The sequence below is a fragment of the Sardina pilchardus genome, chromosome 18 (genome assembly GCF_963854185.1).
Source record: "Sardina pilchardus chromosome 18, fSarPil1.1, whole genome shotgun sequence".
Taxonomy (NCBI): domain Eukaryota; kingdom Metazoa; phylum Chordata; class Actinopteri; order Clupeiformes; family Clupeidae; genus Sardina; species Sardina pilchardus.
Genome location: NC_085011.1, coordinates 29,059,134 through 29,086,895, shown reverse-complemented (window position 1 = coordinate 29,086,895; position 27,762 = coordinate 29,059,134). Strand labels below are relative to the sequence as shown.

General features: G+C 41.8%; 1 protein-coding gene across 1 annotated transcript in view; it reads left to right on the top strand.

The window, feature by feature from the left end:
• LOC134063557 (inactive phospholipase D5-like) overlaps positions 1-25,460 on the top strand; it is a 32,321-nt gene extending 6,861 nt beyond the window's left edge. The window contains exons 2-10 of the mRNA XM_062519126.1: positions 7,421-7,557; positions 13,502-13,679; positions 14,626-14,734; positions 15,827-15,954; positions 17,795-17,992; positions 18,898-19,034; positions 19,289-19,454; positions 20,534-20,624; positions 24,684-25,460. Coding sequence (XP_062375110.1) covers positions 7,421-7,557; positions 13,502-13,679; positions 14,626-14,734; positions 15,827-15,954; positions 17,795-17,992; positions 18,898-19,034; positions 19,289-19,454; positions 20,534-20,624; positions 24,684-24,952 — 1,413 coding nt within the window. The 3' untranslated portion in view covers positions 24,953-25,460. The remainder of the gene's footprint in view (positions 1-7,420; positions 7,558-13,501; positions 13,680-14,625; positions 14,735-15,826; positions 15,955-17,794; positions 17,993-18,897; positions 19,035-19,288; positions 19,455-20,533; positions 20,625-24,683) is intronic.
• The last annotated feature ends 2,302 nt before the right edge of the window (positions 25,461-27,762 follow it).

The following is a 27,762-nucleotide window of genomic DNA, read 5'->3' as shown; positions in this document are numbered from 1 at the left end:
GAGAGAGTGTGTGTGTGTAGGTGTGTGTGTGTGTGTGTGTGTGTGTGTGTGTGTGTGTGTGTGTGTGTGTGTGTGTGTGTGTGTGTGTGTGTGTGTGAGAGTGTGTGTGTGAGAGAGAGAGAGAGAGAGAGGTGTAGTTGTACCATATTTATGCTTCTTCAGGTTAAAACAAATGAGATAGGATCAGATCTCCTGCGCCGCCGAGGCCATTTCTGCCTCCGACAGTGCAGTTTTGGAACCTGCTGATTCCACACAAAGCTCCTCTGGTCTCCAGCAGATGGGCGGGATTGTGACATGCCAGCAGCAATGTGATACCTGCACAGATACGCCGCCGACAGCAGACCCCAGACAGGAAAGGGAATAGTTTACACAAATGCAAGTCTTAGCAGAAAAGCTTCTATTTGCATGACTGGCGAGCCTCCATGCTGGAACGGGCCAGTAAAACTTAACACTCCCAAGATAGAAACTTTGGGGAGTTGGGTGTTTTTGACAGTGCCGTTCACACCCCACTGACACCCTCATGGCTTGAGCGTTTCCATGAGACTCAGGGACTTGTCATCTGCTTGGATCTGACATCCTCCCTCCTTCCCTCCCTCCCTCTCTTCCTCCCTCCCTTCCTCCCTCTCTCCCTCCCTCCCTCTCTTCTCATCTCTCGTTCTGCTCCACTGGGCCCCCGCTTGCTTGATCTGAGTCTCAGAGTCTCTGAGCCCTGCGTGTCTTCTCGGGGTCTCGGCGAGCTCTGGAGAGAGTGGAGGAGGAGGAGGAGGAGGAGGAGGATGAGGGTGGCATAGCACAGCATGGCAGTCCTGGGGCAGTCTAGGGGCTCTCGTGTTGGCCTAATGGAGCTTTAATTGACTTATTGATCAAAAGGGTCCTGGCCGTGATCGATCACCCCACGCTCAGAGACAGACGCGGGGCTCTCGACCACCGGAGCCAGTAAGCCGCTGAGCCAGTGGCCAACCTGCGGGGCTGGTCAATCGATCCCAGCCCTCATATTCATTCCTACACAACTCCTGACCTGATTCCAGTAACCCCCACGATCTTCTAATCCCTGGATTGCATGCCGACGTTAGAAAGTGAGAGTGGGAGAAGGAGACGCGTCTGGGAAAAGGTTATTTTTGGTGCTATCTTACACAACACGTAATGGCAAAATGGGCAGTTCAGTTTGCCGAACACTCACCTAATGGCGCTGAGCTACTCAAATATTCAGCATGGATATTAATCCTTTTCTCTGACTGGCCTGATTGGCAGGGAGAGAGTTTGCTCTGTGAATATGAATAGATTTTATTCCTTGGCTTAGATACGGTTGAGAATTCTTTGTTTCGTAAGCATTACAGGAATGTCATCATGGAACCCTATATTGGGTTTATTCACAAAATGACAGGAGGGAGTGAAGGTAGGAAGGACCAGTTGTTGTTTTTCCACAACCTTTGCTATGACCACAGAATAATGCCATCACCAAATACAAACAAATTACTAAATTATTATTGATACCTGAAGATGCCTTGTTATCATTCAAAGAATCGATTTGCCATAAGTTAACAGGTCAGTTGAATTGAATCTCACGGATTCAGACAAAGGTTGTTTTCCATGTTATCTAGTAGGCTATCAATAAATAGTATTTGATTTTGTGAGGAAGTTATTTAGCACAGGATGATTCACAACAATGCCATTAGATAGCTGGAGCGAAGGATGATCAATAATGCATTTGCAATCATGGAATTTCATGAATTTCATTATTCTGTAAATAACCTGATAAATTATTGTGTGCTTGCGCGCATACTATTTACTACTACTGTTTGCAGCCTATTTACTATTTAAGATGAACATCAGTAAAGAGTAAACACCAACTGCCCAAAAGATGATTAGGCACACACTCAATGTTCAATATCGTCATCACAAGCCTCGTCCTCGTCCGTCCTGTCGGGCTAGAGTGATGAATTACTGACTGACCCTAAAATTCGTGACAGACAATATATTTACTGGTTTCCTGTTTTATATGGACATTGTAAATCAGAATGAGAGCGGCGCTGTCTGTGTGTGAAAACATATCCGTCTGGATTAGGCAGGAGGATGAACGAGGCCGGTAGGGACTACAGACAATTACTGCTGACCCTCGGGGCCAATCATGGACGCAGATAATGACGGACGGCCACGGAGTCCTTCCCGCTGATTAGAAGATGATGAGCAGTTTTGTAAAACGTCTCAGCTCATCATCATAGCCAGTGATTAGAACAGAACAAGACAATGTCTCTCTCTCTCTCTCTCTCTCTCTCTCTCTGCAGTCTGTCTGCAATGCTCTTCAGTTTGTGTGCATTCAATATTTTTTAATGTTTCTGATTTATCAGCTAATAAGTTCCACAGACTCCACAGTCCAGTTTTGTAAGTCATGGATTTATTCTCATTTCAATATATGAATAAGTGTTGTTAAATGAATATTATTCCTCACCCAGTAGAACTCTCCTCCAGGCTAGCTCAGACCTCCTTGGTGCAGCATGCTGAATCACCTTTGATGTTCTCTCGCGCTCCCTGCAGCATCTCCCCCTGCTTTGATGATAGACCTTCTACTCCGTTGATGGGCAAAGCAACGTGAGCAGATGAAACCCGTCATGCTGATGAAAGCTGACATGGTCAGCATCTATCCAGGAGTCAGGCCAGCAGTGTGCTCCAGTGTGATCACCTGCCGCAGCTGCCACGGTAGGCCTGTAGCAGATGGTATCAGCCCTCTGATGAAAGATCCGCTGACACATTCAATTGTCAGGATATGTCCATCCAAATATAGGCACTTATTGGTTTCCACACTGGCTTGGCTAGGTCATAACTCAGCTGCAGTGACAGTTGGCAGGCATTGCGGTCCAAAGGTAGAACTCCTATAAATATGAGTGGTATACTTCGACTCATTGTCCTCATGGTATGACAGGTTCGATTTCTTTGAAATCTCCCAGAAATGAGAATACCCATCTTTTATGCGTGAATAAGCTTCAGTGAACACATTAGAGGGGTTGACTATATCGAGTGAATTCAAGACCTGGAAAATAAGCACAACATTTCACCTGTGAAATTGAACTGAACTTTATAATCATTTGAACCTTTTCAGAGGAGAAGAGGTGTATCCAATCCTGATAGACAAAGTGGAGTCTGCCAGCAGAACAGAGAATGTGTCACTTTTTCATTCCGACGTGTTCCTCTTTGATGGTGTGAGCCAGAGAAGACCAGACCGCCTCTCTGCTTGACAGCAGCATTGTGCTGTACTTGAGCAGAAACAGAACCTGTGGAAGGATTTTCAGGCTGAACTAAATGTGATGGAAACAACGTCCCCTCAATGTCCTGAGCAGCGTCTGTGTCTGTGTCTGTGGAGAGCGTTGAGAGAACAGCCACGGCTACTCCACAGCAATGGAGAGAGAGGAGCCAGGACCCGAGCAGGAAGTGACCTTGTGTGACTCACTCGCCAGGCATAACACGGGGAGTGAGATTAAACGGCGCGCCGCCTATGAATCCGTCGCTAGTAATTCTGCTGTGCAGCACAGTCATATGTCACTGAGAAACATCCGGAACGACTGCAGATGTTCATCATGTAACAGTGCGCTACGCAAACAGCTCCTCGATGCCAAGAAACCAGAGTCGAGCTTTGATTAAATGATACATCACGAGATTAAACAGGACGCCGCCTATGAATCCGTCCCCAGTAACATGCCACAGTCGTATTTCACCAATAAACATGCAGATGTGCATCACGTCATAGCACAAATCACAGCTCTCGTCCCATGCCAAGAAACCCACTTGTACTTTGGTCAAACGCTATATCTTGATATGTCACACTGAATAAGGTCTAGTTATTATTGCTCTCCTTCCTACACAGCCATTGTAGTTTGGTAGCAGGGGAACTCATTAATAATGAAAGGGCTTCAGAGCTATAACCTGGCGCTGCAGTGGCCAAGTTAGTGAGGCGTCATGGCACCGTTCCCGGTGAATATCCGCCCTGGAGCTTTCATTGCTGCCTGCCTGCCACTGTCTTGAGAGGACCATTTGTACCTGTCACGTTGACCAGCTTGAAAGCTTTAAAACCGTTCTTTGAGAAACCAATTTAGCACCAACGAATCCCTGGGAGAATCTACTATACCCACAGTGGTATTCTATTACGCCGGCCTACTTAAAGGCCAGTGGATGTGTCCGGCTTTTACTTGCCCTTACTCTCTTTAACTGACACACTTCTTTCCTGTTCACTTATTTAACCAAAGATGAAGACATGGTGAGGATTATAATGCTGGAATCACATCAGAAGTTTCGTTTCTGCATCTTTTGGAGATTCTTCTGCACTTCCTGCAGTGTTTTATATTTGCAATAGTCTTTTCCGGAAGATTAATGGACCATATGTTTTTGTTTGAAGAGAATACATCAGGCAGCTATCATAGTTAATTGCTCTTCTTCCCAATCACTGTCGGAGAAGCACAGCTTGTTTCGGCTCTCTCCATGAAATCTCCCACAGAGTAGTTCCAAGACCTGCCTCCTCCAACAGTGCATTTTTCAGTGAAGCGCCCATGAAAAGTGAGCTGTTTGATTTAGCAGCTGAGTTCCAGTCCTCGGAAAATTGAAAGGAACACACACACTGTCAGAGCCAAGGGTAAAGATTTAACAAAATGTATGTGAGTGTGTGAATCAAGGCTAAGCCCATCGCTCAATTCTCTAGCAGCAGTATACCGGAGTGAAAAGAGATGAGAAACTGTTAGCACACAGTTTTTTTTCATGACTCACCTTTCATGCACTATATGCATAGAACTCAATTTCAAAACTTGGGTTCCATGATATGCAGGTTTGATGTGTGTCCTTGGTGACCCCCCCTCCCCCTCCCCCTCCCCCTCCCCCTCCCCCTCCCCCTCCCCAAGTATGGTGTCAAGATCAGGCCAACATCCCTTTTATCACCTCCACCGTGGCATCAAAAAGTGAGATGTGCTCTCCGAGATGGCTGCTAAATTATTTATTTGGGGATAGGAGCCATGCACTGATCTCTGTCTGGACTACAAACACACAGATTTGTATCATTATTCAGTCAGCTGTTCTGTTTGTTTGTTTGTGAAAATTGGCGGCGGAAGTGGAATGCATCACTGACAATCACCTCCAGGCGGTTCTGTATCTATTTGAACTGCTGTCAAACCTGCAGAGCAGTGTTGCCAAATCCCTGACCTGATGTCTGACACAGTAATCCCTAAAGTAGAATTTAAAAATCAGACTTCATTTTGGGATGGAATGCTTTACACATATCTCAGGTGTCTGGACATGGCATGCAGCGGGGAGACATGACACAACACCAATAGTTATTTTCGTATCACTCCTGCTGCGGCCAGATGGATTTGATCTAAACACGGATTAAAAAATCATGTTGCATCGTTTTGTTTGAAAGGGATACTTGGCTGAATTTAAGATCGAGATATCTGATCAGATCTGCTACGTGCAGATGGTTCATGTGCTCCGTTATGATTTGGAGGATACTGGGCTCTGTTCAATGTCCACAGCTGTTATTACACTATAACAATATTGCTATGCTCTCCTGCTTCCACTATACTGCAGTGCTCTTGCAACTTTAAAATATAGGATTATGGAAATCACACTCCAGACGTTTGGTTAATTGCTGTGATTTTTAAATCACTGTTCACTGCTCTTGGCCTAACGTCATGCCATGATCATATGGACCTATTTCAGTGTTTCTGGGACGTGTTGAGGGTGTTATTGCCTTAGTTTTCAGGTGTAGTAGTATACCCCACCTTCATATAAGCAGTGGCTTCAAATTACTCCCAAGCATCAGATGTCAGAAACGAGGCATTGGTGTCTGATCAGAGTTGTGCACTGGTCTGTGTTTATAGAGGTGGCACCTGTTCTCTAAAGCTTACAGACGTTGGACCCGCCGGTATAAAGTTCAAATTTCACAGGGGTGGACATCATTTTTAATGAGCGCGCCTTGCAGAGGTGTTCTTTGCAGGCGCATGTTTTTTTAATCAAAGAGAATTGCTTTTGTAATGAGGTCCTATTGATTCTGGGCCCTTGCCTGAGACTCAAGTTGGCACTGCCTCAAGCCAGAGGAGGACCCTCCACTGCCGTGTACTCCAAGTTGTAAACAAACACTTCACATTTGCTGTGTGCTTTGATGTTTCAGGCAGGGAGGTCATACATGACATCCTGTATTGACGACGCGTGTGTGTGTGTGTGTGTGTGTGTGTGTGTGTGTGTGAGAGAGAGAGAGAGAGAAAGAATACTGAAGTGTGTGTATGTGTGTATGCGCATGGGAGAGAGATAGCGAATACTAATTAGTCAATTGAGAGTCTTGAGTTTTTTGGTTAGTTTTGTTGTCTTTCAGCACTTCAATAAACATATTAGTTCCACTGACGTACTCTACTGACACGAGCACTTGAGTCAGGGCGTAGGGGCTCAGGCTTTTGTTTGTACAGGAAATTGGATTAATGAAGCATGTATGACGCTCCAAGCCCACCAATGTTTATACTTTTGTTTATGACTTTGTTACCATTTTTGGAAGGTGTCTTTAATGATTTTTTAATTGATCATTCTGTCTTGTCTACATGGCCACTTGGTGCAAATTATTTTTCAGCACTTATAACACCCTTTTCATTGGATTTACCAATGACCTCACTTCATGTCAAAAACACTTATCTTGTCACCAGAACTGAGCACACTGTAAGCATTAGTAAAGACATGTTACCCTCAAATCTATTATTCATAACCTTTGACAAAGCTGCCTTTGACATTATCTTTTTTCCCCTCCAATTCCTAGGTGAGTGTTTGTTGGTAGAGGAGAGATATGGTTTGTTTTCCTCCTGTTTACCCTCATGGCAGAGCGTCTGGTGTTCATCTCTCTGGTGTTGTGCGCAGGCAGGGCTACAGTATATTGTGCTCATCAGAGGGGAGACCTCCTCAGGTTTGCGGAGACCCTCGGGCGCTCACTCTCCCGTGGCCACGCTGAACTGCACCAGGCTCATCCCTCACTGTCACCGCTTGTGCAAATAGGGGTCATCGCACCACCATGTGACTCCTACGGGGCCCGTTGGGGTCGGCCCAACAATGACATGTCGGACCACATGACATAAATAACAGCCAGTAAATAAAAAAATGAAAATTACCCTTCCCTGCGGGTCACCTTCTGAATGGACCAACATGTGTCCATGAGTCCATGTGTCCTATCATGTGCTGCGCCTCTTGGAGCTGACATACTTTTCCTGATGAATCCCCTTGACGATACAGAAAAACACATTGTTTGCTGTGTGTGCAATAAACAGGGGGCGCGGAGGAGGAGCAAAATGGGTTCTCCTGGAGTGATTCCTGGAGTGTAAAAATAACAAGAAATCAATGTTTGGTTCTCTCTCTCTCTCACACACACACACACTTTCTCTCTCTCTTTCTGTCGCTCTTGCAGTCTCAGCAGAAATGCATAGTGATCTTTGCCCTGGTGTGCTGCTTCGCCGTGCTGGTGGCCCTGATATTCTCAGCGGTGGACGTGTGGGGAGAAGACGAGGACGGCATCACCGAGGAGAACTGTAGCAAGACCTGCCGGTATGCAACTCACCTGACACTACATCACGCACTGCACAACTCCTAAACATGGGGGCGCTAGAGAGCAGCACATTGATTAGGATGCAACCCTTACATCAATGAATAGTCCTAAACTTTGTTCTGTTTTCTAACAGGTTAACAACAGCATGTGAAACTAAGAAAAATAATTAAAAAGACACTGAAAGCTCTAAATGATGTTGGGGTAGAATCCTAACTACAGTAGCATTACCCTATAGTGCCACGCTGGTAACTGAGGCTGATTTAAAACGTTCACACTTGACTTAAATGCTTGTTCCATTACACTACCATTGCCATTTGTCTGAATTCATATCCCGTATAAAATCACGTAACGCCAGCAGTTGACTATGACTTAGTCGTCTAGCCCTGCGGAATTCGGTGTCCTCTGCTGCACTTGTGCTGTCTGATACCCTCTCATTACATGACAGCGCTGATGATTACAAAAGAATTCTGATGGATCCATTTGGTCCCTGGGTGTCATTACAATGTAATCCACACAATCGCTCCGAGTGCCAGCCCATGTGCTGTGGCTTGTTACGGGAACGTCTCCCATCCAGGCCTGGCCATTTAACTCTGCCCCCAAGAGCAATCTGTCCTCTCTTTCTTTCCATTAAGTGTCAGAAAATGTAATTCTGCGCTGTAAAGTTGAAATTGATTCCCCATTTTTTTTGTTCGAGAAGACCCAGGGCCCGTTTCAGAGATCTGTGTCTCACACACTTCACTAAATATATCCACTTCCCTTTCTCGTTGGCAGCCATTCGCAGCCCCAGCTCTCCCCTCCTGAGAAGAAAGGGCAAGTGTTGGAGCCACAGCGTGTTGTCAGTGTGTGTCAAAATGATTAGCGCTCAGCACTTGTTTCCATCCTGAGGTTGAGCTTTGATCACATGCTTAGCACAAAACAGCAAGAATTAATGCCGTGCCCTGCAAGGCAGCAAACCGAAACCTTTGTATTCCACTTTGTCTTTAAGTAGAGAGAACAATATCCTAACATTTCTCCCCCTTAAATGGATTGCCTGCAAGGCACAGTAGAGACAAAAGCACAGTAAGCCTGCAGTTCTGCAAATTTGAGAGATAAACTGCTCTGTTTTTTTTCCCAGGAAGTGAATGCCTAGAAAAGGAACCGGCAATATATAAGACAAAATGTTATTGCAGCAGTGTTCGAGGCCTTGATAATGAATCAAAATGAGCTTTGAATAATTCAAATGTGGTCATCCACTGGCAGGACATGGACTCTTTAGACTCCTCAGCTTTTGCTTAATTGTGTAAAGAAAATGTATAAAGGCAGGCAACTCACGCTGTGTTTCGCATACAAATGCGCCCTTAAATATTGTGGGGTGAGTCAAATATGCTGCATATATGTGTGTACTGTATGTGTGCGTGTGTGTGTGTGTGCATGTGTGTGTGTGCACATGCGTGTGTGTCTATGTGTGCTTCAGCTAGTTCTGTAAATCCTCTGGGTTACTAGTACTTGTATAACCAAGAGTTTCATTGGATGAAGGATCAGATGAGGGCGACTGAAGCCAGAGCTACTAAAAGAAAATCAATTATTTCCACAAGACCCTCCGATCCAATTAGGGATGCATCTTCCTGGAGGAGCACACCGATCTGAGCCTCTTTATTATTCTCTTTCCAATCGGGATCTTCATTCATCTTTGCCAGCCTAGAGCCCATACCATCATTTTAATTTCAAATGCTTCAGTGTTGAATTTGGCTTCTTATGATGTTCAAAGTGACACTCTCAGAAGAGCAGGCCTACATTCCAATCAGTTTTTTATCTGGAGAAATGATATCTGACCCAACCTCAGGCACTGACTAGACAGATGATTAAATTATGCTGTGTGCAGCGCTTTATGCTTAGCTTGATTTTGTTCTACAAATGAAAGAATTTTTTAAAATATATACATATGTATATAAAAACAACATTTTACTAAATTATATCAACAAATCCCAACATGATTTCGCAACCACATCTTCAAACCCATTTCTACCTTCCCATGGTATTCTTTTTCTTCCACATTGCTGTAATAGGTTTCCTTCTTCATATGTGAAACGGAGGGCTGAAATCGTCTAATATCTCTTGGGCGTGCCAAGGGTAGAATTACAAAGCAAGGGCAGATGAAAGCTGAGAAAGCCTTGGCGTGGTCGAGGAGCCCGTCAGGGTCTTTCACAGCTTCAGGCTACCATGTGTTTCAGAGCCCTTTGTGATTAGATTGACCACTCACCACCACTGCCCCCCCAATCTGCCCCTGTGTAGGCTACTCTATCAGCGCGGTTGACCAAGGCGTAATGCCTCTCCACTCATCGAGTGCAAACCTGATCTATTTCAGGGCTTCTATGTCATTGACTGTGGTCATTATTATGCAATTAGCAGCCAAGATAGTTGTGCTAAGAGCACCCATTATTGGCCGCTTCAGAACGCAGTCGGTTAAGCCTTAATGGAGGGTCTGGAAATAAAATACTAGTTGATGACGGCTGTATGACATGGCTGCTCAGCTCTGTCAGACTTTCTGTCCTGGCCAGCTGTCAGTAATGCTCACTGAAGGAGTCAGGGATGGAAAAAAGGACAATCTCTCCAGGCTTTACATTTATGGCCTGAGAGATGTTTGTATCCATGTCACGGAGAGACGCTGCTTTTTTTTTTTTAAGCAACAGCGTAATTGAAAAGGCATGCAGGAGGCTGTACATTGTCTGTCTTCATGCATTAGCCATGAGACACACACAACAATCGGCATTTGCCAATGAGTGCCCTCAACAATCATCGCATGAGTGTGGATGTTGCTCTGAGATGAAAGGTGAATCACATGAATATATGGGAGGATGACTTCATTCCGGAAATGGAGACAGGTGGCTGAGAGTAGAGAGAATAGCAGACGTTGTCGTTATCACGTGTGTGCATTCTTGTAGGTCTAACAGTTTGGTCTCAAATGTCTGTCGAGAGGGTGGAATATCGATTGAGAGCTGTTTAAGGTGGAATTCAAAACTGAATGCTGGACACTCTCTTCATTGCTCTTCCTGCGAAAAAATCCCCTCGTTTTCTGTTACACGAAGGCCTTACAAGTTTAGTACATGGACATTACTCATCATGAAAGGATAAGATTGTGTTGTAAGGAAGGTGAACATGAACAATTATTTCCAGTCACGACCGCCGTCAGAATTTTTGATGTGAAAAGATTGAATTTCATGCTTGAGTTCAGTGATGCAAAGTAGGCCGATCATTCATTCTTAGTTGGGAAACAGATGAATGATTTGATGGCATGTTTGCACATGTGAACACAGAGGGGCACTGGCAGCAGTATGAATGTGAGTGCTGCTCAACATGCTCACTGCTGCTGTAGGATCATGTATGTATCTTTTCACTCATCTGAGCTGTGACGTAAAGGTCAGCTGCTGGACTGAGCCGTGATTCATGGCTTTGAGTCTCTAAAATTCAATTGTGTCGTGCCTAATATGATTCCATCAAAATATCAGGATGAATGCCTGCCATTAGAATCAGATTCCCTCCACCATTTCTCTGCTTTTAAATACGATTATTATGATTTTTTATCTTCACACAGATATGGGTTGGTCTGCTTGATATCTTTTCACTCTTTGCAATTTTCCTTTATCAGACAGCACAGAGATGCATTATATGTTGTGTCATATTGAATGCAATTGTACTGTACGTGCAGCATGAATCTATTTCCCAAGTAAGGTGTGTCTGACGTGACCTGATGCAATGCCCTATTTATTTGTCAACAAGGCACTATGGCACATTTGCTATGCATTAGGTGCTTTTAGCCACCTTCACTGTTCTGACAGAGTGAAATTGAATATCAAAGGTCAAAAGTGATTGAGAAGGTAGGCAGGCTGCTAGATGGATGTGGTCATGAACATCCCTGTCACTTAGGGTAAGGAGCAGCAACACCACTCTGCTTCCACAGATATGCTGTCTGCCACATAAATCATTGGATTTCACTTCCAATTGTTCCGTTGTCTATGAGTAATAAATGTCCCCTAGAGCAGAAATGACTTCTCAACCAGTGTGCTGCAGATAGAAAGGTGTGTGATATATGAAACGTATAGAACATGGACGTATAGATAAAGTAAATGGTTTATATATCAGATGCCTTAAATATTGCATTCCACAGTTTTAGCTCATATGCTGTCCATGTCAGAGTCAGAAGTGACTTGCATACTGAAAAGGCTGTATGAATAGAGATAGTGAATGTGTATGTTCAAGACCTCCTCTGGGAATATTACTGTGTGGTTTGAATTATCCATGCTCAACTTTTCCGGTATAATGTGCATCTTAACAGGAAAGAAGCAAAAAAAAACTAGTAGGCTAGATCTCTTGGCCTTTTGCTTCAGCAGACCTCGACCTACTCCATGCCTGCCCATGAATAGACAGAAGTCCTTGTCCTTCTAGATTCTACATGTTAAATAATATTTTATGCAACCATTTCATTTTTTAACCTTGGTTATTTGTTATTCTCAAAAATGTTTCATAAACAGGCATGTCCTTGTGTGTGCTGACAGGAGAATATGAATAAAAATCACGTTGTGCAATCTGCTAACCTCAGGTGTCCACTGTACACTGCAAAAACTGTTAATTTAACCAAGTGTTACTAATCTTATATTAAGGTAAAAAATTGAGTTGGTATTGTTGTTAGTATAATGAGACTAACGTACTGTAGCATTTCTCCATAAGATAATTGGGTTTGACTTTTACCCTTGTTTAGATAAGCAATTGTTGCAGTCTAGGAGTAAATACAGTTTAACATCTCCTATTTTAAAAGGCCTCTAAGTTGCGTTGCACTGTGAGAATTGCTTGAATGCCCTGTTGATGTGTGGCTAATGCATTCTCTGTGTGGTTAATGCGTTCTCTGTTTTGTCTGTCAGTCCCGAGAGATCCGAGTGCACTTATTCTCTCCAAATATTATCTTTCCATTCCATGTGCCAGCCACAGAACTCTTTGTTCCGTGTGATTTCGTGTCATGCAAGGTGAGGATGTATCTTGCCCATACGTCATTTCTATAGCCACCAGGAAGCTACGCTAATCCATAATAGGACCACATGTAACTGCATTTTCCCACCCTGGCCACACTCACGCCTCTTTAATCTAAACTGTACTCTTTGTTTAACCAGGCCTCTCGGCAGCCTCATAGTTTACTCTTTACACAGCTATGGCCATTCATTTGCAGAGGCAACCAAGCAAGGGAAAGATGTGATGGGTGCATTCGCTTCGCCTTCACTTGACTCCTCCATTACCGTTCTACATGATATATTGTGTTTTCCCTCCTCATATATTGAACCTTTTTTCCCCACTTGCATGACAAATGTATACCCAACTCTGCATTGCTCTGAATCAATGACTTGGCGAGCCAGCCAGGGAGGGCCAATTCAGGCTTGACGGCAGCATGCTTTGTGTGTTTTTAGCTAATCCAATTAAACGCAACTCCCCTTCCACCTGCTAAAACCAATTTCCCCTGGTCATTCTCAGCCACTCCCTTTGGACATGAATGTGGTTATAGGGGCATGAAGGAAAACAGTGAGAGATTATCAAATATAAGGTGCCTCTTCCCTTCTTAACTTAAGTAGAGGAGATTGCATTGTACCGCAATACCAAAAAGACTGTGCTTATGATTTTTATATCCTTACTGTATGTCAGATTGCAGAGTGGTTTGTCTTTTTACAATCTACAAAGAAAGTCATTATTTTCTACCTTCTCTGCGTTTTGAGAGTTTATATTGCATAGTGACCACCAGAGTGGAACATAAACAGCAAACAGTTTGAATTAATAAAGAAAAGATGTAATACTTGCACGGTGATATAAATAAGCTTGTAACATGATTAGCCTACATGATTTACATAATCTGCATGATTGAAACAGCAGACAATTGTCTCAGAATGAACAAAGAGTGACAGACTGTCTACTGTGTCTCTGCAGAATGATTATTGTGGAGAATATTCCAGAAGATGTATCTCTGCCTCACAATGGAACCACCTCGCTCACCACTGGACTACACAGCCTGTTGGACCTTGCACGGCGATACGTGGAGATCGTTTCACCCCACTGGACACTGAACTCCACTGACCACGAGGCCAGAATCCCTACAGCAAAGCAGGTGACCGACTGTTACCTAGAACCTGGCAACAGAATTATTTTCAACCATCTCTTATCCAGATATCCATCATAGATTGTCAATCATTGGAAGTGGCAGTAAGCCAAATCAACCCCTTGAGATGAACCATCTTGTTTTCAAGGGGGTCCTTAACAAAAGGTAGGCTATATAAGATATAGTAGACTTTCTACGATAATAATATGATATGATAATGGCAAACAAAGATTTGTTTCTAAATTATACATTTTGTTGACAATTTTGTGTGTCACTCGTGATCTAACAGCTCAACTACGAAGAGCCAAGCAATTAATCGATGCTTCATGTTGCAAAAGCTCAATACCGAACAGCCTCCATTTCGCCAATCAATTCCAGTGTTTCTCTATCATTACGGATACCCAGTAACTCAATCCCCCTGTCACTGATGTTTTCCACAGCCATTTCTTTTTCCACAAATGTAAGTGTGGCTGAGCTATTGCTATATGCTGTCAGATGCACCCGGGTGTAGGACTGACTGAGCAGCCTGGGTGCTGACTGGGATAAGACAGCCAAACGTGGAGTTGATATTGCAAGCGTGTTGTTTTCCGGATGGAATGGGAATATGTCAGCCTTTAATGACTTCCCTCAGGCAGAGCGGCTGCATGGGAAATTTGGCCCAGGGCAGTTCGCTCTGGACTTTCACATTTCTGAGCCATTGGCTGTTGGTGTCAGCACACAGATGGTATAAAACCAAGGTTCCCAAACAGTGATAACTTCACAGATGACTTTTTTTGACCCAACCTGAGTTTCAGCTTTTCCACCAGAACATTTCAGAATGTGAAATATGTCAGCACAATGTTACAACAAACATTAGAAAGATCAATTGATGGTATAGAAAATGCCCTACCTATGTTTATTTAAAGAACATTGCTGACCACAGTTATTCAAATCCACTGACATGTTTCTTTCCCAGGGCCGGTTATTACTCCTTAGATTGATGAACCTCAAGTCCCAAAAAGTCAATCTGAAAGTGGTCAGTGGTTTGACAGAGTCCAAAGAGCTTAAGATCCTTTCTCGTCATGGTAGGTCAAAACTCTTGTTTCACTCTTGTTTTGTTTCACAATAAATAAATAAATAAATATAAAAGCAATGTATAGAGTAAACAATTAACACTAGTCTAAGTGTAATGCTATGGGTGTGGTGTATGTGCAGAAACTATTCCTACTAATTGTGATCACAACTGTGATCAATTAAAATGTTCTTTTAGTGAAGGGGTAGCCTCAGTTCAGTTCAGTTCAGTTGATTTCTTCGTCCCAAAATGGACAATTTGATTGCAGACAGGATCACATACCACACAACAATAGACGCAACATGTTACAATACAAACACAAATACACAAAAAGAATAATTTAGTTAAGATAGGTCTGACAGTGCCTAAAAAGATGAATCAGTAAATAGAAAATGGGATGAAAGCAATGGGAGTTTTAAAACGCAGGCCAGATGGCAGCAGCATGTATTCAGAATATAGGGGATGACTTGTGTCTTGATGGATTTGTGTTGCTTTGTTGAGTACCTGCTTGCTAAAATATTCTGTGAGGCTACCAAACTTCACTCCCACTATCTTACTGGCCATATTCACAATCCTGGAAAGTGCATTTCTATCTCTCATGGTGACATTTCCATACCATCAGATAATGGAGAATGTGAGGATTGACTCAATAAAAGCTTTAAAATAGTGCCATCAATGTTTTGTCCACCTGAAACTTAGTCAGTTTCCTAAGTGCAAAGAGTCTTTGTTGCCCTCTCTTGCACACAGAGCTAGTGTTCAGGTCAAATTTAAGTCGGTCATTAATCAACGTGCCTCAATATTATGCATGTATTGGAAACAGACCCTTTAGGCATCATGCACTGTATTACATGGGCTTGCAACACTGCACCTACACACACGTTTTATTCCCTTCTCTCTCAATCTGTTTATTAAATTCTTCTAAATCATTCTTTTTAATACTTATAAATAGTTAATGATTCCTCTGCACAGGGAAGTTCAGCCACTAAGTATCTCTATGTTTGTGACAAGCAGAATCCTTGTATCCTTGTATTAGAATGAGAAATGGGATTGGGCCATTGTTATGCTTTCAGAGTGCTAAGCCTACGATGTGATTTGTCTTTAAAAGGTGCAGATATTCATTACATAAATACGACAATCCTGATCAATGGCCAGATGCTCTCATCCTTCTGGGTGGTGGACAACAAGCACGTGTACATCGGAAGTGCCGGCATGGACTGGAGAGCGCTGTCTACGGTACTGGAGTACATTAATGTGAACCATTCAATCACATCACAGCAGCTATCTTTGGCAGCCACAAGAAAAACTCGACTATTTTGTCTTGTCTCTTGGATATTAAGTTTCTTTGGCGGCATTAGCTTCCCTTTTGAACCTGTGTGATTCACGGTACCTTTCACTATGTGCATGCAAACCCTCATGGCATAGCACAGCACAGCACAGCACAGCACAGCACAGCACAGCACAGCACAGCACAGCACAGCACAGCACAGCACAGCACAGCACAGCTCAGCACAGCACAGCAAGCGCGATGATGAGCCTTATCTGTAGCGCTCCGGGTGAATGCTGGGAGAATGAGAATGAGAATGTCCTTTCTGAAATGGAAATGAGACCGATGGGGGGGAGCAGAGGGGCTAAAGGTCTCCAGACGGGCCGGGCACTGCCCCCAGGACTACAGCCCTCTTGCAAGGGTTCTGTGATCTGGACCGTGGAGCCATGTCCCCCCGAGATGGAGGCGGTCGGGGACGTCCCCCGTGCGGTCCTGAACTCATCTGATCAGCAGCCTGCATCACGGCTGCCTGCTAATTAGAAGGCAAAGCGCGTTAACCTTGTCTCCCGGCCTGATTTGGGCCGGCTCTGCATTATAGTCTCCCCATTATAACCCAACAAATGCTCTACCCCCAGCTCCATTTAATGTACAATGCAACATCTGGTAGATGTGTCAGCTTCGCTTTAAGTTGCAGCCTCGAGCACTGCACTGGGACCCATTAATCTGGCTCTCTGCATGCGTCCAGGCCGTAAGTGATGTCGCTGTATAGCTGCTGCATGCGTTACATATACAGTGGCTATAGTAAGTATTCATACCCATGCTAAAGTTGACTAAAAAGAGGAATATAAAATCATCTTTTGAGAATTGATTGTAATGCCTTAATTCAAAAAATGAGTAAAAATCAAACCGCTAAGGACACTAATTTTCTTTGTGATTGAAGAATGTATCGTAAATAGATAAATGTTCTTCCTTAAATACAGGGAGCATAAGTAATTGACCCCTATGTTAAATTCCCATAGGAGCAGGAGGATTTTTAATATGTTTTTATTTTTAAAGGCCAGCTATTTCATGGATCCAGGATATTATGCATCCCGATAAAGTTCCCTTGGCCTTTGGAATTAAAATAGCCCCACATCATCACATACCCTTCACCATAGCTAGAGATTGGCATGGTGCTTTTTCCAGTTAGCCTATTAGCCTGTTTGATTTGCATTGAGCTCAATGAGCATCAAACAGGCTAATAGGCTAACTGGAAAAAGCACCATGCCAATCTCTAGCTATGGTGAAGGGTATGTGATGATGTGGGGCTATTTTAATTCCAAAGGCCAAGGGAACTTTATCAGGATGCATAATATCCTGGATCCATGAAATAGCTGGCCTTTAAAAATAAAAACATATAAAAAATCCTCCTGCTCCTATGGGGATTTAACATAGGGGTCAATTACTTATGCTCCCTGTATTTAAGGAAGAACATTTATCTATTTACGATACATTCTTCAATCACAAAGAAAATTAGTGTCCTTAGCGGTTTGATTTTTACTCATTTTTTGAATTAAGGCATTACAATCAATTCTCAAAAGATGATTTTATATTCCTCTTTTTAGTCAACTTTAGCATGGGTATGAATACTTACTATACCCACTGTACACATGAGTTGGATGGTGCTGTGTATTTCCTACGGCTAGTGTAGCAGCTCACTGCTCTGGGTTAGTGTGTGCTTCACCTCACTGTGTGCTGTGTGTGTGTTCACTTATTCACGGATGGGATAAATGCAGAGACTAAATTCCAATTTTTGTGTTTCGTTTGCAGTTGAAGGAGTTGGGCGTCATTCTCTATGACTGCAGCTGCCTGGCTCTGGATCTGCGCAGGCTGTTTAGCCTCTATCGGCAGCTACAGTACAAAGACTTCATTCCCTCCATCTGGTCCAAAAGGGTCTACGGACTATACAACAAGAAAAGACCCCTCCAACTCGTTCTGAATGACATGAATGCAGAGGGCTACCCATCTGTGAGTGCACATCTCAGCTGCATCATTCACATTCCGCACTTGTGGAAGGACAACGGCACGCTGTCTAATGCATGCCCATCACTTAACGTCCAGATAATAAATGAATTTTTCATTAACGTGTGGAGGTAGATAGCTGTCACACATCAGCCTCATTAATCAAAGAAGGCACTGCAACATCGAAGGCCCGTGTTTGGCCTTCTGCAATCGATGAACTCCCTCTGAAATGGGGGCTATGAGTTACAGATACATGAAGCTTGTAAGGGTGCAATCAATCAACGTTCTCATCACAAACTGGTCCTCCCTGTCCTGGTGAAGAGTGCTCTTCTCAGAGATGTTTGTTATTGATTAACCACCACATCTCTCTACATGAAGGAAAATGTCACATTTCCCCATGTTCAAGGTTAGGGACTCTGTGCCCATGTATAAAACCAAGGCTGTAATGAGAAAAGAGAAAAACCTCCAGACTCTGGAGCAATAAATAATGGCTCCCGGTAAAAGTTACAGGAAATGAAGTCATTGGAGGTACTGCTGTGCAGATTTACTCCTCCTGTTGTGCTTCAGATAGGCCTTGAGTCATTTGATTTAGAGCTCCCTCAGGTCTAGATTCTGTGTTTTGGTGTAATTTAAGAGTTCCATCTGAGAACCCAGTGAGCTCATCTCGTATAGGGGTTACCAGGGCAATGAGGAGAGTTCACATAATAGGTAAAGTGTGACCAAACGATCTGATGTGGAAAATTAATGGATGAGTTTTCTAGAATATAATGGATTATTTCATGGACAATTAAGCAGAGGTTAACAAAATCAGGATATTGGTGTTTGTCGCACACATTAGCCAAGATGATTTAAAGCCTGCAACAGGCATGTACTGATCAGTATTGAGTGAAACTGTTGCTTATTTTCTCCAGAATTCTCCAGATGACTTCTGTCCCAAAGACCGAGTCCGGGACATTGATGCCATCTTTAATGTGATTGAGGATGCAAATAAGTTCATCTACATCTCAGTCACTGACTACCTGCCTCTCGTCGGCAATGGGCTGAACAGGTGAGCAGCAGATGTTATAACTTCCCTCCAAGCTATAGCAATAATTAAACCTTCCTGAACACAAACCATAATGACATACTTTATGTCCTAACATAAACGTCAAGGTAGGAAACGCTGTAAAGCTCAAACACCATATAAACAAGAATATAATTATAGTACATGGGAGAAGAGGAAATAAAAAACTAGTAAATCAATCTCTGCTGTCATTGAAATCTCCTGCTTTGTGCACTGTGTAATTTTGTGTGTTGTGTTAGATACTGGTCGGCGATTGACGGGAAGCTACGTGAAGCTTTGCTACTGAGGAACATCAAAGTGCGTCTGCTTGTGAGCTGCTGGGAGCAGACGCACCCCCTGACTTTTAATTTCATGTGGTCTCTGAAGAGCCTGTGCATGGACATGGCCAACTGCTCTCTGGAGGCGGTGAGTGGACACCTTTAACCACACTCAAGACAAACAACAAAACAAACAAACAAACACTAAAATGACCAAATAAATGTGCTTCTTTAGATCTCTGGATAGTTCCATGGAGAGTCAAAACTCTGTGTTGAACCATTACATCAGGCGAAAGGTTCTTCACATTGGAAATGGTTCCTCAGAGCCTCAGATCATTATGGGCTAGGCCTATTGTGACATGTCATTGTGCCATTCATTAAATTATTTTTTAAAGAACTGTTGCCTCAATGGTTCACTGAAAAAGGTTCTTCTATGGCACTGCTCTGTATTTTTGAGTGAATGGGGCCAGTATCAGGTCTTCAGAGCGATGTCATAGAACAGTGGTTTCCAAACTTCTTTTCCTGCGTACCACCACCTACAGTACATCCTGTCTCAGCTCGCGTCCCCCCACCATCTGACTGAAAATGTAAAACATTGAAACGCATTCCAGGTATTGTGTTTAATATACTCAACTCAAAGAACAAAGAGAACACACACACACAAAAAAAACATTTTTTGCACATTTCCAACATTGCCCTTTTCATCTTGGGTACCTCCTAGTGGAAGCTTGCGTGCCACCGGTACACATACAGTGCCACAGTTTGGGAATCCCTACCATAGAAGAACCTTTTTCAGTGCATCAAAGAACCATCGAGGCAACAGTCCCCAAGGACCATTTAATGTCCATTCCGAATGGCATAATAAAATAGGCCCATTATGATCTGAGGCTCTGAAGAACCTTTTACCTGATGTAATGGTTCAACACAGAGTTTTGACTCTCCATGGAACCATCCAGAGATTTAAAGAACCATTTAAGCACCTTTATTTTTTACAGTGCATTCACCACCACCTGCTTTATTATGTATCTGTCTCATAATCCAGATAACCCTGACCAGGCCCAAAATCCTGGAATTCACATAGCTTTTAAAGCTCCACAGTGATTATGCTTTTGTACAATTCATACATAGAATTGACCGGGCCCAATATTCAGAGGGCTGGACAATTTAGCTTAGGACCTTATTTTCATTGAGTCTTGTACACTTTTCTGTGGGTTGCTGATTCTGTAGAAGTTCTTCAGTCCTCGGGAACAGCTAGATGGCATGATCGAGGGAATCAACCACAACAGATATATGGTCACGGATAATGCTCTATACATAGGTAAGTACAAATAATCAATCAATTAGTATTATTATTTGTTCAAATAATACGATTTAATTAATGAATGAATTTATCTAACTATTTAGGCTATTAACTACTGGGCAATTCCATATCAGTTGGAACAGGTCCGACACCATGGTCCTCAGTTTTTCCTGATTTTTGGTCCAAATGTTCCTCCATGTCTCATTAGAAGAAAACCAAAATTTTAGCTGGGTATCTTGTTTAGTTTCTGAGATATGGCTCTTCAAATGTGGTTAGACGCGTCCTAAAAAAAGGCTGAAAATTCTGGATTTAATGAGCACCACTTTTTTTTAAACCCCTCTCCTCTCTTAAGGCTACCATATTATTTTCTAAACATTTGAACACTGGGGCAGTACCCTGTGTTGTTGTCCAAAACCATAAAGGAATTACAGTCCTTCCCACCATTGGAGACTTATTCATCGAAACAAACCCATATTTGTTTTGAAAGCAATGAAAAAAAAAACCTGTTTTTGTTCTCTTATGGTCATGAATGGCTAGCACTCACAGTTTTAAAACTCTACATATATATAGTCCATGAGTAAGAGAACATGTTGACAAAAAATTGAGAATGTTAGTTTTCGTATTTCGAGGCTATGAGCCTTCAAAGTTGGCCAAAATGGCGTTTTTTCCTAAAAATGCCACTTTTATTGCCTTTTTCCAAGGACAAGATGAAATGCAAATCCAACATTTCTTTTTTTCTGCAATAGTGTGGCACTTTGTAGATCATGTGAATGTGGTAGATCCAACCTGTCCATTTTAATATCCCCACAGCACATGTCTGAAGTTAGAAAAAATGAAAAATAGTCTTGGCTGAAGGAGGTGTTGGTTTGATTTGTATGAACCTCTTAGGAGGACAATATGGGGTGTAAACCCATTTTTTTCTGTTTGAGGGATCAGAATGCCATCCTGTAAATAGGATAAAAATGTTGTATCCCATTTTTACTCTTTAGTGATCCCTTAAAATATGTCCAAAAGTTGTCAAAAATGAAAAAGGCAACTAAATTGAGGGGCTTAAATGGCCAAGTGGATCAAGTCACACAAGGCTACAAATGTAATATAAGACAGATGAGATACTGAGGGAGAACACTGTGAAATGTTTAACCCTGTTACGATGGCCTTTGAACCCACTGTGTCCCTAATATCCTGTGATAACCGGAAGTTGGTTTAAAACAGGAAATAAACTTTAAAAAGGCTATATCTAGAGAACGGAAGGTCATAGAAATAAACATGTACTTCTTGCTTGATCCTCATGGTCGAATTATGTCTGATGGAGCAAATCAGATTGAGTCTACGACCTTCCGTTCAAGAGTTGTTCGCAAAAAACTATTTCCCATTGAAACGAATGGGAAAAAACAAAAAAATGAAATTTGCTTAAGTGTTGAGGCCAAAATCATGGTTTGAGATATTATGTAGGAGTATGTTTCAGACCATTTGGAGTTGATTGGTACCCACTTTGTGTGACATAAAAAAAATCCTCCCTTAGGGTTTAACTTATGGATGGATATGGATGACCAAAAAGTGTAGGATTTTCACTGGTCCTAGGGTTATGTTTATCTAAGTGGATCTCGGGTTAATTGTCCAGGGATACCATTAGAACAAATCACAATGCAAGCTGCATCCAACGGTAACTCCAACAGCAACCAGGAGACAATATGCTTCATGCAGAAGAAATTTGTTTAATAAGAATGAACCTCAGTTAAGGACACAGTGGGTTCAAAGGCCATCATAGCAGGGGTTATACATTTCACAGTGTTCTCCCTCAGTATCTCTTCTGTCTTATATTTCATTTTTAGCCTTGTGTGACTTGATCCACTTGGCCATTTAAGCCCCTCAATTTAGTCGCCTTTTTTCATTTATGACAACTTTTGGACATATTCTAAGGGATCAATAAAGAGTAAAAATGGGATATAAGATTTTTATCCTGTTAACAGGATGGCATGCTGATCCCTCAAAAAGACAAAATGGGTTTACACCCCATATTGTCCTTCTAAGAGGTTCATACAAATCAAACCAACACCTCCTTCAGCAGACATTTTTTCATTTTTTCTAACTTCAGACATGTGCTGTGGGGATATTAAAATGGACAGGTTGGATCTACCACATTCACATGATCTACAAAGTGCCACACTATTGCAGAGAAAAAGAAATGTTGGATTTGCATTTCATCTTGTCCTTGGAAAAAGGCAATAAAAGTGGCATTTTTAGGAAAAAACGCCATTTTGGCCAACTTTGAAGGCTCATAGCCTCGAAATACGAAAACTAACATTCTCAATTTTTTGTCAACATGTTCTCTTACTCATGGACTATATATATGTAGAGTTTTAAAACTGTGAGTGCTAGCCATTCATGAACATAAGAGAACAAAAACAGGTTTTTTTTTTCATTGCTTTCAAAACAAATATGGGTTTGTTTCGATGAATAAGTCTCCAATGGTGGGAAGGACTGTAATTCCTTTATGATTTTGGACAACAACACAGGGTACTGCCCCAGTGTTCAAATGTTTAGAAAATAATATGGTAGCCTTAAGAGAGGAGAGGGGTTTAAAAAAAAGTGGTGCTCATTAAATCCAGAATTTTCAGCCTTTTTTTAGGACGCGTCTAACCACATTTGAAGAGCCATATCTCAGAAACTAAACAAGATACCCAGCTAAAATTTTGGTTTTCTTCTAATGAGACATGGAGGAACATTTGGACCAAAAATCAGGAAAAACTGAGGACCATGGTGTCGGACCTGTTCCAACTGATATGGAATTGCCCTACTGTATTTAGTCATTTAGCCATTGGTGGTGACTAGTGAGGTTCTCTCTTCACTGTGAAACACTTTGAGTGTCATGAAAAACACACATAAATGTGTAAATGTAATGTGTATTAACACTTATGTCCATCATAATCAATGAAGATGTTAGAAGTGGTGCATGTATTAAGATGTGCTTATAGGGACCAGGATAATGTAAAAACCTTTGTACATACAGTTAGGAACAAAATGATTTAATGTAGATTTAATGTTGATTTTCTCTTGACCAATATGTTTGTTCGGACTGAAAATGACTGCCACATTCCAAAAGGTTGTACTTATAAGACAATGTGGGAGAAGCATGGAATCAAAAAAGAAGTGTTTTCATCTTTTTAGACATTATCCCCTTTTTAAATAAGCAATGGAATCATCTGTATTTGCATTCTCAAAATGGTTCTTACCTGCAGTGCAGCGTCAGTGGCTGAGGAGTAGGGGAATCGTCCAGCAACTGCACGGTTGTTGGTTCAAGCCCAACTCCTCCTGACCCTATTGAAGTGTCCTTGAGCAAGACACTTAACCCCAGTGTTCTCGATGAGCAGGTTGGCGCTTTGCATGGCAGCCTCCGCCATCGGTGTATGAGTGTGTGTGAATGGGTGAATGTGAGTGGAAAAAAGCGCTTTATAAATGCAGTTCACTTACGTACGCACCTTTTTAGCAGCAACCCGGGTTTTGAGGCAGGAATGACTCTTTGTTTGTCTTTGACAGATTGAGGTCTGGTCTAAAATGTTGATATTGTTCTCTATTATCCATGTCTTGCCTTTGGCTGTATGTTTTGGGTCATTGTGTGGTTTAATGGTCCAATGCCACCTATTGGGGTCAGTCTCTCAGCAGACTTCCTGATCCTTTCCTCCAAAAATCCTAATGTAGCCCCTTGTTTTAGTGTTATTTACTGTGAGAAGGTCACCTAAAAACACGGTTTGCTGCTTAAAAGGTGCGGAATCATTGTGGAAACATGGAGAAGCTTGGCAGGGATTGTCAAGTCAAGTCAAGTCAAGTTTATTTATATAGCGCATTTATCATTTCATACACAGAGGTCATTCAATGTGCTTTACATAAACAAAAACCAAAAAGTAAAAACCACTTCCATGTCTCTACCACATTGTCTTACTTTCTTATTAGCTATTTGCCAGGGGTATGAATAATTTTGTTCCTCACTGTAGTTGTGATAGGCCTACTATAACAAATACAAATAGCATGTACTGTTATGTCACCTCACTGATATCAGTTATTGTGATTGTCCATCAGGGAATTTTGGCTGGGTGGGAAATGAGTTTGTGTACAATGCCGGCGCCGGGCTGGTGATCTCCCAGGAGAAGAAGGATCCGGAGGACCAAAACATCACCATGGTGCAGCAGATGAGTGCAGTGTTTGAAAGAGACTGGAACTCTCGCTACGCTAAAACTCTGCAGCTCAACAAGATCCCCGTCTGCAACAAGCACACAGTCCTTCCTCAGTCACTCAAGGCATGGGACGAGAGCGTTGACAACACAGACAACCCAAATGCCTCTTTGTGAGTAGAGACCAGCAGGGCGAGAGGAATGTATACGGATACAACTTTTTAACCTGTAAATGTTGCACAGACTCTTTTATCAGTGCCACTTCTGACACATGCTGCTTACATTGTGCACTTTTAAGTGGGAAGAATTAACAGTCTTCTATAGACCCTTTCAATCTGTTCCTAGAGAGTTTCCGGTTTAAACGTTCAAAACCAACGCAGACTTTAGACTTTAGCGTAATGCAACTTTAAAAAAATGTAAACTTTAAAACTTTTTTTTGTCACCAAGTAACAGTAAGCTCAATTTTTTTGTGTGTGACACCGGAAATGCCTTAGGAACACACATGTATGTTTCTGCAGCTGAAAGGGTCTATTAGCTGCAGTGTTTTATTGCACAGTTTTTTTTATTTTATTTCTATTTTCGACCAAAGCCTGCCTTTCTGTTTCAACCAGGGGGATCAGCACGTGTTTGTATTATACAGTTTGTCTGGACACTATATGGGTCAAGCCATGGCCACACAGGGGGCACTAGTTTGTCTGTAAGTACCTGATCAAACACAGTGAACAATGGAAAGAAATCCCTTTACAATTTTAAGCCCATTGTGTTTTATTTTTTTTCCTTTCTAAAAAAAATCCTTTAAAATATGTATTACATAAACTTTGCAGACAATAATGTACTTCAGGCCACTTATCAATCAAGACAAACAAACAATCTTTTTGATGCCTGTGCTGCTTTCTGCAGCATGCTCTGCATTCAGTTGATGACTTATTTGAAATAAACTACATAAGAATACATTTTTACTATATCAAATAAATGTGTTTGAGGTAGGCATGTGTACCACAAACAATATTGTAACATAATCTTCTTCCCTTATACAGTTTACATGAGCAAAAAATATCTGTTTTATATAACAGGACTGTTTTTTTTATACTTGCACAATCAGCCAAAATGAAGTTATATGGTGGTAGCTATAATTATGTCATAATCGTCTGTCGAACCAAAACTCTTTCTCATTTGAATGTACTTTGTTAAGCATCAATGTTTTGACTTTCTGTAGGTGATCAATGTCAACATTTCAAATGCTTCATATTAAAACATTCTGTTTATACGGTTGCAAACATAGGCTGACTAGGCCCCTCGTTTAAACACAAATCATAGCCTACAGGACTTTTTTTTAAAACACCAAAAATAGTGCATATATTTATATGCAGAGCATGAAAATTAGGTTGTTGCAGAACAATTTGTACACTGGACTGGGTATGTGTCCTAGAAAATAGACACGTCAGAATCTGCTCTCAGTGTCCACCACAGGGTATCCCCACCCATCCAACGAACCACTGCTAGTGAATCCATCACACAGTATAAAACTTGTATTGGATATTAGACCACAAAGGCATGCTTAGAAAAAAAGGTGCTATATAGAACCAAAAACCATCATGACACTCCTAAATGGTTCTTTAAACCATTTTGAAGAGTCTATCCAAGAGAACCCCTAAGGGTTCTTTAAAGCCTGCATGGTTCTAGCACCCCAAGAACCCTTTTTTGTAAGAGTGCGGCTAGTTATCTGCGGCCAGTTGCCCCTGCCCAAGAAAACATATTGGGCAGGGATTGGACCTCATTCAAGTTTCCATGACCCAATTCCAAATGATTAATCAGTCATTTTGCCCTGAGCAACTAGATAGATATGAATAGATATGAATGTATATTAAATGTACTGATTTTACAATGGTTGACTGGGCATGGCTTTAATTAGTTAAGTACAAAACGGCACTTATATAAGACATACAGATACTATAAAAGGTTTTCGAATGGTATGTTTTACAGTTTTTATGACCAAATTTAGTAACATTTTATCACCTAATTTTAGTAGCCTATAAAATACAAAATGCATTTTGTCAGAAATGTACTTGTTTTCCTCATACACATTCACTTGGGGTTTTCACAAGTATTCCGTCAACATTCATAACATTCAGGGCTGGGATAAGAGTCATTGGATTTTATTTACATTTGTAGAATCCTTCCAAAAAAAGTTGTAAACTTTTTTTACTCACTCAACTTTTCTAAAGGTACCACCCCCTCTTTTCAGCTGTGCTTAACTGAAGACATAAAGGTTAATCCCCACTTGCCATTTTAAACCAAAGATGCACTACTGCCATCTAGTGTGCAAACAATCTGATCAAACAACATATAGTAAATTACAAGCATACAGCTTTTTGTGTAGGTTTAGTTCAAGTACATGCTCCAACTTAAATTATTTAACTGATTTTAACTTTGTTCCAGCTGTACACTGACACAGTATTGATTTATCAGGTAAACTTGATTTCTTCCCTTTAGGCCAAGGCTATGAAGAGATACTTTTTTGACAAACCACTTTGGAGGAAAGGGTATAGGCTAGAGTGGAAGAATGTTGCACTGGAATGTGGAAACTGTAAAATATTGTGTAAAAGAACAGGAGTTTGCTTATAACTCTTTTGCTCTATTTTAGCATGCAGCTCTTGCATGCTCTGCTTTCGTAATAGAATATTTCAAATGCACATGAATGCATAGGCTATTTATTGTAAAACACACTAATGCATCCATACTCTTGGATTTGTATTAATAAAGAAAAAAATTCTAATTATAAAAATTCTTCTTTTCATTTGTGAAGTATGTGTGTGTGTGTGTGTGTGTGTGTGTGTGTGTGTGTGTGTGTGTGTGTGTGTGTGTGTGTGTGTGTGTGTGTGTGTGTGTGTGTGTGTGTGTGTGTGTGTGTGTGTGTGTGTGTTGTTCCTGCGCACTCATGCATTCACATGCATGTGGGAGAGGAATATAGAGAGATAGTTTGCCTA